Here is a 12,091-nt window from a genome sequence, read left to right as displayed (position 1 = left end):
CCAACTGAGTGTCACCCCTTCTTTGGGTGATGTTTTCCCAACACCCCTAACAGACAGCAACTCAAATTGAGAGGTCAAAAATGTAAACAACCACACAGATCAGAATGTCCTTTGGGGGAGGAAATGGGAAAAATACCTACTTTCTAGAGCAAGAACAACTATTTACAGTGAAAGTGTGGGCAGACTAAGCACTCTAAGCACCAGCAGAAAACCTTTGCATGGTGGCTAAATATTGTATAATTTAGGGTCCAGGTATCTGACATACTGTATTTCCCCATATGAATCTGCTCTGACCCTGAGATCCTCAGATGAGGCCCTTCTTTCAGTCATACCACTTTCACAGGTACAGTGGGTAGGGAAACAAGATCAGACCTTCTCAGTGGCTTCCCTTAGGCTCTGGTACTTCCCCCCAGGCAAGGCCAGAATGCCTCCTTCATTGCTGTCCTTCTGTTGGCAGATAGACCTTTTCTTTAATTTTAAGAGGCTTTTAGAACAGACGATTTTTAAAGAAAGAGCTTTTAAGAGGATTCTGTATTGTGTTAAACTGTATTGTTTTAAACTTGTTAAATACTTTTCATTATTTTTAGGGATATGTTTTAAACTATATTTTAACATTGTTTTATTTTTTAAAATATTGTAATGTTTTAATAGTTTAGTTCTGTTTTAATGTTGAGTTTTTGTATGTTTTAACTATCTTTTAATTTGCAAATTTCCTTGAGTTTCAGTTTGGGCAGGGGGAGGTGGGGTATACAGTTAAGTGGAGGAGGAAGAGAAGGACAGATAGCACCAAAACTCATTAAAAATAAGTAAATTAAATGTTCTGTTGGTGTCTGGAAGCACCTAAAATTGGGTAAGATTCTAGATAGCTCATCCTCCTGGGCAAAAAGATATACCATGTGATAGTGGGTACTATCCAACTTTAAAAAATTCAACTCTCCTCTCTTTGCTGTTTCCTCATCCCTGCAACCAACTCCTAAATTAGAAATTTAGAGTCGTGCTTCTATTTAATTGCAAGGAGCTTTCAGGCCCTTCCTGAAGTGAGACACATAGAGATGTGATGCTCAAAAAGATCTGTACTGAGGTGAGTCAAATATAGAAGAGACATTCAAAGGGAAGAAGCAGGTGATGGGTTAGAAGACAGGAGGGACTTAATTGATTCCAGACAGCAGGCATACACAAGCTAGAGGGAGTCGCTAATCCCACCCAAGGGGACTCTTACCAAAAAGAGGGAGGAGAGACTAAGCTCCTGTTTGGCTTGAAACAGTGGGAGGGCTTTGTATGGAGCCGGCCGGGGGGGGGGGGAGGGGCGCTCTGTTTTTTCTAGGTGCTTCTATTGCCTTGCCAAAATAAAATATAGTATCAACAGATAGTTGTGTTTTATTTGCTGTAATATTATAGGAGGCAAAGTCCAGTGTGAAAGGGGATTTTTTTTAAAAAAAATTGTAACCATTGTTCATAAACCCTGAAACATACCACCACTGAATGTATTTGCACACACTCTACTGCCACACTGAATATGATCTGCTCTGCTCAAAGTGATTAATTTCTTTAAAATGCTAAGGTCACGCTAATTGACATGACCTGTGTAATTAAGCAGTCTCTATTTACACACAGAGAGCCTGACTGCTGTGAGGCTGGGCTTGCCTGACAGAATGTCTTTACAAGTCAAGAGATCAGCAACCTCTCTTATGTCCTACCTAGTCACCTACACAAGCTCTTGATTACTCTTCTGACAGAACACGCTACAGCATTACCATATGAAAATCAGTTTACATCTTGGGGGAGTTGCAAACTGGCAGCACATAGGTAAGCACGAACTGTTGCTTTGACAGGCTTTGGCCTTGGATGTTCACGCTAGATTGCCCTGTTTGTGAGAGCATGTCTGACTGGAGGATAGTCTCATGGAATAACCAATATTTAATAGGTATGAGGCAATAGCTGGAGACACTGAAGGAGTGTTGATGGGAAGTCCTTAAGTGTACTACTTCAAATACTGTAGTACCAATGCAATGTGAAGAGAACGCAAACTCTGTAACTAGAGAAACAAAAATAAACGAGAACATCTAGCTTCCAGTTGATATGTTATTAAATTAGGGTGCAATTATACATGGTTGCATTTTTATGGTTACAAACATGGGCTTCAATTGTCAGATTATTTACTTATTCTGTTTTTGTTATCCTACCTTTTCTCTCAGAAAAATGTACCTTTTCCACTTCCCCTTTCTCTTACAGGGTATATTAGATTGAGAGACAGTGAATGATTGTAAGGATATGGACACTCATCCAAGTCCAACATTTAATCCATTATACTGACTGATGCTGGGGTATAATTCTAGCTGTGGCACCTATTTAATATGTTACAAGACCTACTTTCCAATTAGCTGACATGCTGAACTTGTATGTACCAACTGTCAGTACATCTAAATTCAATAGTTATGGTTGTGTTGCACTATAGCAATATTCACTTAAGATTTATATTCAAAACTTTCAACTTAACATCTTACAATAAGGGTCTTCAAGTGTCCGTTACTATACTGTCCTTGTGATTACGAAACATGAAGACAACAAAGAACGATAAGCAACAACATCTTAAATGGATTAAACCATCTAAGTGTAATATTTGCCCTAACTTGAAAGACATTTCTTGTTTCCTGGGAGTGAGTTCCCTTGAAATCTACTCCCTTTGGTCTCCAAAGCAGAGAAGATTGAGTCTTTCCCTGAACTGTCACCTGTCTCCCTAGCAACCAGCCAGTATCCCCACCTCTCTTTATCCCCCTTCATCCTGGCCTTTTCCCCATAAGGTTTAGTAGATAGGCAACACAAACTGAGTACGTACAAAACAGGCACTTTGAGCAGAAAATCATAAATACTGTATGTTGCTAGAACATAACATATATTTAGATATGGGAACATGGTACCCTAATTTAACACAATAAACTGTTGTCAAAAATAAACTGTACAAATGTAGCAATTGGTAGACAAATCTAACCCTAGGGGTGGGGTCATGAGGTAAATAAGCCGTTTCCTAGCTTTCTCTGTCAAGATCAGGATTCACCACCCTCAAGCTGACGTCTCCTAAAAGGCCACATTTCAGTCTATTCTGTGTTTTCTCAGAATAAGTGATAGAAACTAGCACCCCATCTTCCTCCACATTAAGACCCAGGATTAACATAGAGCTGCTGTAGTGTTCCAAGAATTGTAGCAGGCACTTATTTATTGGATTCTATAACTCCAGTACCATATACAGCATTTTTATAATCTGGTATATTGCACATGGAAATGTTCCATAAAGGTAAAACAGGTATATGATACCAACATGCGAAAATGTGCAATACAGATTGCAAAGGAATGTGCATATTGCTTAAGGGCAACTTGGTTGCACTGCACCCTCAGTAAGCCACAGTACCACTTAGTGCTGACTGCTGGTGAAGGTCTAGGTACCTAAAAGTCACTTTTAGTTGCTCTGAGGCCAGGTTTTTAAAGCTGTGTTTAGATGTTCTCGAGCTGGCCTATAAGGCTATATAAGGGCCCAAAGGTTTTTGTTTAAAAAAAAAAAAACCTTTGGTGAAAATTGTACAATTTTTCAGGTTCTGATAGGGTCCCTGAGAGTATCATTGGCTGCAAGATATCCCTTCTCCTACAGTTGTATCCATGCTTGGGGCTGCATTATTCTTCATATTCTGGTCAATATAATGATGATTTCCAGTAAAATAACATAAATTTGTGCATATATTGTTATGAGTATTTTTCTCAAAAGGGGTTCATCTCATGCTCAAATGAGATTGTGCTCTAAAAAAGATTAAGTACAACAGTTCTAATGTATACATAGATTAGGCTTAACGTTATCTATTTGCCCAAGTAAGATAAAGTTATAGTGTTATAATTCTACTATATGTCTGCATCCTATAGAATTCTGGGATCTGTAGTCTACTGATGTACTACAACTCTCTAACTCTGGACCTCCTTAAATTGTAAATCCCAGGGTTCCACAGCAGGCAACTATGAGAGTTAAATTGGAACTATAGTGCTATAATTATTAGTTTGAAAGGGCCCATAATGTCTTCCACACTGTTAAAGTGGAATCATAGGGCTACAAATGTGGGTTGTGAAAGATCTCAAGGTTTATTACTTTGATTTATATAAGGGATGGGCAAATGCCAAGGGTTGGGGGTCCACTGCTGCCCCTCTTACTGCTCTTCCTGATTTTTGTTTTGTTTTTTAATGAAACTCAAAATCACATCCTCTAGGGAGTAGGAAATAAGTCCAGAAGTCCAAAAAGTAAAACAGATGTTGACTTTATATCAGAGGTTAGCAAATGCCAGGGGATAGGTTCAAAATGACCCTTTCAGTTTCATGTGGACTACAGGCCACTCCTTGCAACCCCTGGTTTAAATTACACCATTGATGCGGATTACAAACTGCCATGAAGGTACGCGCGGAGCGCATACTAGGGTTAGGGAGGTGCGGTGCTTCCGCACCTCCCTAACCCTAATACGTGCTCCACGCATAAAAAATGATGGCGGCCGTTCCAGACGGCCGCCGTCATGAGGACGTCACGGCCACGCCGCCTCTACATGGGGTGGCGCGGACGTGACGTCCTCACTCCGTGCCAGGGCGCCTAGGGTGCGCTTTCCGCAGACCAGGAAGGAGCTCCGTTTCGGAGCTCCTTCCTGGTTTGTGGCGGCGCTTTGCTTCACTGGGCGCAGCCTTCAGATGGCTGCGCCCAGTGAAGCAATGGAGAAAGGGGCCAAGCGGCCCCTTTCTCCTTCTCCCCGCCACCGCAGGGTGTCCTTGGGGCTTGAAGCCCCAGGGACACCCCTTTTCAGGCTGCAGGAAAGCGGCGTTTTGCTGCTTCCCCGCAGCCTGAAAAGCGGCAGATCGGGGCCTCAGCGGCTGCCGTTCTAGCAGCTGATGCCCCGATACACCGGGGAAAGGGGCGGGTGCAGCCCGCCCCAAATGGGCGGTCTATAACCCGCCATAGATTCTCCATCTAACACTAGGTATTATTCCTAATCTTACATCACACTCAACAAAATAATAAAACTGAAAAGACATAATTTGTCTTTTAGCAAAGAAGATAATAAAAAGTGTGGTATACTTTATGAATGGTTTGTACAAAAGATTCATGCAGTGCACTGTAGTGCTTTTCAACATGGGGCATACAGGTAACGCTTTGAATGGTTCCTTATAATAGAGCACTTAATAAAGCAGAGCTTTACAGCAATCTTGATCTTCTGGGCACTGTAGCTAATTTGGATTATTTTATTTCCCAATCAGCTAGCAGTTAAATCTGTTAAAATAGCATTACATTATTACATCACAAAAAGCCAAATGTAGCCACATATATGTAAATGGATGATGGTTACCTGATGGAGGATTAACTCCCACAATGAAGTCTGGATCACTTGCAAGCAATGTGTGAAATGCATTAGCTCTTTCCCTTCTGCATATCCCTTGCAGTACTTTCCAAAAAGCCCACCCCCACAAAGGAAGGAATGGGCCTACAGAACATTAGATAAGAGCTACAGCCAACCAACACTAGGAAGACCAAATGTTCTTCAACCCTATTCTAATGTATTTTACAGTAGTGTTTCTCAAGTTATCTGATGCATGGGACCAGCAATTATTATTTTTTTCGACGTACCTGGCACCAGCACTACATTTGTGCCCTATGGCCCGTTACAGAAGGGCATAAAGTACAGACTGGGTCCATATTAGGGTTAGAAAGGGGCGTCCCTTCCACACGCCCCTAACCCTAATATGGACCGAGTCTGTACAAAATGGTGGCGCCATGTTTATGTAGCGGATGTGCTGAGTCCGCACGTTACATGGCGCATGTGACGCTGCGAGTGCGCCATTGGCGCCTTGCGGCATCATATCCATGCCGCAAAGAGAAGCGCCATTTTGGCACTTCTTATTTGCAGCACGGAGGAGCCTCGCGGTTTGGACGCTGGGGCTCCTCCGTGCCGCAAATGGCAGCAGCGGCAGACCGCCCCTTCTGGGCAGTCTGTAACGCGCCAATGTCTACAATTGTTTCTTTCTCTCCTAGAAACTTGCCAGAGACTGGCATCTAATGGCTCGGGGAGTCACTTTGGTCCAGGGACCACAACTTTGAATAGCACTGAATTACAGGATTACAGAGCAGAAGAAGTACCTGAAATCAGGTGGAGGGACCAGTCATCAAAGGTCCTAACTGACTATCTCAATATCTGATGCAAAACTGCAGGCCTGCCATGTACTTAGTGGTTTGTATTAAGATTGGTAGGACACAACCTGTATGAACCTGAATAATGCAAATAATAACATGGCCTTAATTTGTTCTTATAAAAGCAAAAAGAGGCAACAAAAAAGAACTGTGTCTGGTTTTTAGAATTAAATTTTGAAGAACAATAGTATCTATATCACTTTGTCCCCAAAATCTAGCACCAAGTTCCAACTATGTAGTTACTTTTACATCGTCTATAAGGGTTTTTTTTTCTTTCTTTTTTTAAATCAGAATCACAATTTTTTGATACTGTAATATAATCATTCATTGCGATGTCCAACTCAATTGTGACTTGCTTTTTCCTCTTGGGTGGGATGAAATAGAGTGGGGGATTTTAAAACTGAAACAGATCTAATAATTAGATTCCATTTTTCTGGTTAAGATCCCACAGGTTTGTTTTTTTTTAAAAAAAAAAACTTAATGTTTTAACACTTCTTCATTATTGTCGTCATTATTATTGGTTTCTGTTTCAATTTTGTCTATCAAGCTGCTCACAATAACTACAAATCACAATACATATGTGCTCTTTTTTTTTTTTTTTTTTTAAAGCAAAATTTAACAGATCAACCAGATTACTTTGGCTGAAATTTTCCCCAGCCTACATCCTCAATCAGAAGCAGAAAAAGGCATACTGACCTGAAATCTCCGCATGTCTCGAGGGTTTCCTGCATTTTTTAAGCAGTTCTGGTTACATTTAAGAAAAAATTTCAAGAAGAACCTGTTGGGAAAGAGATATGATGTTTATTATATCAAATATTCATAACTTCCTAGTGATTTTTCTTATTGGACAAGCACTTAATAATTTTAAATTGTTTCTTAAAAACTGGTTCTCAAGAGAGAAAGAAGAAAAAAAGAATGAGGTAAATATGACAAAACATTTTAAAAATGGATTCCACCTTGTAGACCAGGCTAGAGATGGATACTAGTGTCTAAAACATTTAAGAATTTTTTTATCTAGTACACCATCTGTTGCGATAATTAATATAAGTGATCATACATAAATACTTAATCTACACCAAAAGCACATATTTTAAAAAACAGATTCTGGGGGGAAATGTGTCATAGATTTACTCAGAGGTTCAACCAAATAAATGCTTGAAATTTTCATAGTTTCCTAAAGTAGGCAAGGGTTTTTGTTCATGGTGTAACCCCAGTTTACCAGCACACTTCAGTTTCTTTCTACTTCTTTCTGCAAATGCACTCCAAACAGGTAATAATGAAGTCCCAGTACTGATGGTCCACATTGTTCTGTCACTCCCCCCCCAAAAAAAAAATGTCCTGCTGTCTTCTCACCTTGCTGTCTCCTCCACTCCACTCAATACAAGACTTTCCCACACCTCTTCCTGCCTCTGCTTTCTGCTTATAGATATGAGAAGGTGTTCTTACAGAAAGCAAAGGAGAATATTGCAATCAATGGGTGGGAATAAACTTGGCTGAGCATTGTGATGCAGAAAAAGCATTATTGTCATGTTCATCTTTACGTCTTCTACTTTTGCAAATTTGTTAGATTGACACAGCATGAGTACAGAGTTTTCTCCATCACCTGCATGGAGGGTGTTGGGTGCTATGGGCCACTTGGCAGTGTCAGTCATTACAATGATGTCATATGTTGCCATTACCATGCCACACTACAACAACTGTAATATTTGTGGGGCTGTTAGTGCAATGCTGCACCTCTGCCACATTGCAACTTCTCCAGTTTAGCAGTGGCTTCATGTTTTGAAAGATGTTTAATAGCCACCAAATGAATAGGTTTGTAAAATATATTTCTTTTTCTTCTTTCTGTTGCTTTCTGTTGGGGGTGGAGGTATCTCAAATGAAGTGAATTGTGACTCACATAGGTTGATATACTGTGATGCTGTCATGTTGCTATGCCATTGTCCCACTAGATAAGATCAGATTGCTCTTGTTCGACTTTCCAAAATCATAATGCCAAATGGAGGGAAAGGGAGAAGAGGAGGTAGTAAAAGAAGGTGAACTCACAAAGTCACCACACTTGATATCAGATACTCCTCCCTGAAAGCAACATTTCATAGGTAGGGAACAGATACTAATGAAAAGCATTGTTTTCACTTGTTTTGTTTTAAATTGCTTTGTTTATTGCAGCATAACAAAACTATGGTTAGTGATGGGAAACAAATTCAAACAAATCGGGATAAGGACTGCATCATCACAAATTGTCAGAAAGGAAGCATAATGTCCCAAGTACAAACAATACTCTAGAGCATGACAATACCCCCATCTGTGTTTCCTTTTAAGACATTTGCAAGTAAGCCTGGGTTTCCTTTTAATTAGGTCTGTCAACTTATTAAAGGTTGCAGTCAATTAGCTGTGTTGCTTTTAACTGCTTAATCAATCAACTCACTGCTTAAAAGAAATATTACAGTTTCTCAATATAGGTTACATTCTAGGAGTCATCACTGAAGTTCACAGAAGAAATGTTTTCACTTCTTTAACCAGTTTCAAAACTGAGTTGAAGACCATCCTGTTCAGAGAAGCGTTCCCAGGCATTGCGTGACTATTATTTGTTATTTGACGTTTTTAATTTGTTGCCTGCTTTACTTTATTGAACACTTACCTATATGGTTATGTATTATTTATATGTATTATGCAATTATTTCTTAGACTGTATGCCATGGGCAGGTTTACTTTGCTGACCAACTCATTAATAATGAGACCAGACACAGAGAACTGGATTATAAAATGGGCAACTTTATTTAACTCAACTTATTTAAACTTATTTCTTCGAGAACTGCAAAAAACCAGGGGGGAGAACCTTGTGTAGGAACAGCTGGCAGATGGTCTGCTCCAAGACCAATTCCCCAGCTTCCAAAGGGCGAAAACACCTGTGCCCCAAGGGCAATCCATACTTTGGGTTGCTCCCCGGCCGGCATCCGGAAGGCCAACCCAAGACTCCCCCACTTAACTCGCCAGACTTAAGTGAGGATTTAAATCTCAAGCCAGCCCCAAGGCAAGTCTCTTTCCCTTCACGTTTACTCGCAAGACCTAAACGTGATTTCCAGAGACCTAGCTTCACCCTTTAGGAGGGTGCCGAGGTGTTCACCGAAACATCTATCTCCCCCCGCCTATGCGTGGAACCTATTTATGACCACACCCATGCCAATTGTCAAAGTCCTCAACCAACAGTGTGGGGTAGGCGAAAAAACCCTTGGAAGGGGGAGAAAATTCCTACCCGGCCCCGAGGCGACCAGAATTAATTTTCACACTGATGTCGAGGTGGGAGGGTGGGCCAGCGTTTGAAGCCAAGTGAGAGGAGTTTGGGCAGGGAAGCCCCAAGCAAGCTAAACCCCGCCCCCTCCTCTCCCAACAGCCAGCAGAGCATGCTGTTTTCCTTTAACATGCTGGTCTCTAATGAGAGGCCAGCAAAATCTCCTCCCCAGCCCAAATGGTCGGGGAGAAGCATTATCCATTTTATTGTTTGTTTGTACAGTGCTGTGTAAATCTACAGCGCAATATAAATAAAGCATATTAATAATAATAAAAACATGATAGATTATGTTGCATATTTTCCCTTTCCCTCTCTTTTTTTGAGAGAGGGAAATTAACAGGGTGATTCAGTGAGCTCCATCCATGCTCATATGCAATCATAAACAATCATGTACACAATTAACTCTTCCCTATTTTCCCCATCAACAGACATTTAGTTGGAGTCTCTAAGGCAAGACTGTCTTCAAACAAGACTCACAAACTTCAACTGATATAGAATGCAAATGCTCCTATTACTAGGCTAGATCATCAGATATACCTGTAATGTACGTTGCCAGTGCATTTCCAAATACAATTCAAAATCTAGCTTTTCAGATTTAAAGTCCTAAATGGTTTGGTAGCAGATTATTTGAGGGAACATGCACAGTCAAAGGAATCTGCCTGTATTTTAAGATCATCCTCAGAGGCACTATTACTGGCCTAATCGGTAAAGCTGGCAATTACCAGACATTGAAGATTATCACATTGCCTTTTTGCCGATCTGGGCACAGGCTGAGACCGGGCTAGGAACATGGGCTATTGCACAGCTCTGTGCCCAGATCATTACTATCCCATCCCCAATCGGAACATCTCCCATAATAGAACAAAAGCGTTTTTACCTTAGGACAGGAGAAGGATGAGATGGTAACAATCTAGGCATTGAGTTGTGCAATTGCCCATGTTCCCAGCCCACTCTCAGCCCATGCCCAGATTGGTAAAGGATGGCTAGAGTGATAATCTTCATAGTGGTGGCCCATACGCATGGAATTCTCCCCTATGTGAAACCCTTCAGCTGAAAAGGTTTTATGGAGTGTATGGCTGACTTTTGAAAACATCTTGTTGTTAATTGGCTTGTTTAGTAGTTTACTAGTTTGGAAAGTTTGTTGGATTGAAAAGTAACTACAAAATATATCAAACAAACCACATCAGGACATAAAATGTTGCAAGTGGAAGGCTTCTTATTTGCTTTCTACCAGCTACAGGGATATAGTAAATTTCTATGGATGGCTATGCCAAGTGTATATCCCTATAGGTGATCAAAAGAAAGAAGCCTGATTTAGCCAACAGTTCTTGAGTACAAATGCTTCCATAAGCTAATAACATATACTTTAAAATACATTGCTATTTGCACATTACAAATGCTTGTATGCAACAGTTTTTGATTATTTTATTATGTTTTATCATGCAAAGATTAGCTCATTATTGCATTATTGTTTACACATGTTGTATCTGCCCTGAAATCTTATTTGATGAAGGGTGGTACCAAAAGGATTTAAATAAAATAAAATCAACTAAATATTCTTAAACTAATACTGCACACTTCTAATCAGTCTGTAAATCACTATGAACAGAATGAAATTTATTACTTAAGCATGGGCAGTGATTAATGAGCACCAAATCGAATTAGTTGTGTCCATCAAAAAAATTGAAAGAAGCTGGAATTTAACTTTGTTCATGGTAGTTGCAAAATGCTTAAAAGCAGAATATTTCTAAGTCAACTATGCACAAATCAGTGAAGTAGTTCCATGACCCCGACACATTTCTTCAAGAAGGGAGGCTGTATTTTACAAGTCAGAGAGATAAAACTTGCAGAAAATGTTTTCCTCAGTGTTTTGCACCAATGGACCATAAAAACAAGAGCTCAGAGAGCATTTGGCTACAGATTGTGGGTTTTTTTCTTAAAAGTAAAAGAAAACCACCACCTACTTTTAAAAAAACAACCACCATAGACTACTCTTGACTATAGTGGGAGAATCATTTAAAGCAATTCCAGCATAACTAGGAAAGGTCATGACATATTTAGGATCATTGTTAAATCAACATGTACAGCCAGTTTACCTTGGACACAATCCATCAAGAACTTCTTGTGCACAAAAAATAAATGCTCCAGGAGTAAATAGGAGCTGTGTGTAAGAATGTATCTGCAGCTCCCACACAGCTCCCATTCATGAAAAAGATTTAGTGTAAAGGCTTTTCTGACCAATTCTGCTTCTTATGTCAATTTTTAAAGAGGCAACAAGCCTCTCAACATTCTCACAAACTGGGAATAAAAAGAAGCTTTTTAGGCAATTGAAGTTTAATATAAATATCACCTCTCTTGTTGAGAAGGAGAGTAATTCATGTAAAAATTTTAAAATGAATGACAAAACTTTTATCATCTTGGTCTAATTTGTTCTTGGGATCACACCCTTTCCCACTGGCAATATATCAGCAAACATATCTATAATATACCTAGAAAGAGTGATTCATAAATCTGTGGTAAGTACAATATTAATTTTAAACAAATCTGTACACAGGTAGTGGTCTTAAATCCAGCCAGTTTTCCGCATCACTATGCTC

General features: G+C 39.9%; 1 protein-coding gene across 5 annotated transcripts in view; it reads right to left on the bottom strand.

Moving 5' to 3' along the window:
• The window catches only part of LOC149321733 (transcription factor COE1), a 483,412-nt gene that overhangs the window by 153,888 nt on the left and 317,433 nt on the right, over nt 1–12,091 (bottom strand). For all 5 annotated transcript variants that reach the window (XM_089527644.1, XM_089527686.1, XM_089527655.1 and 2 more), the window contains exon 7: nt 6,902–6,983. In XM_089527644.1, coding sequence (XP_089383770.1) covers nt 6,902–6,983 — 82 coding nt within the window. The remainder of the gene's footprint in view (nt 1–6,901; nt 6,984–12,091) is intronic.

Source organism: Sceloporus occidentalis, unplaced genomic scaffold (genome assembly GCF_023333645.1).
Source record: "Sceloporus occidentalis isolate IW3139 unplaced genomic scaffold, rSceOcc1.0.p SCAF_1, whole genome shotgun sequence".
In the NCBI taxonomy this organism is placed as follows: domain Eukaryota; kingdom Metazoa; phylum Chordata; class Lepidosauria; order Squamata; family Phrynosomatidae; genus Sceloporus; species Sceloporus occidentalis.
This window is presented reverse-complemented; position numbering and strand designations above follow the sequence as displayed.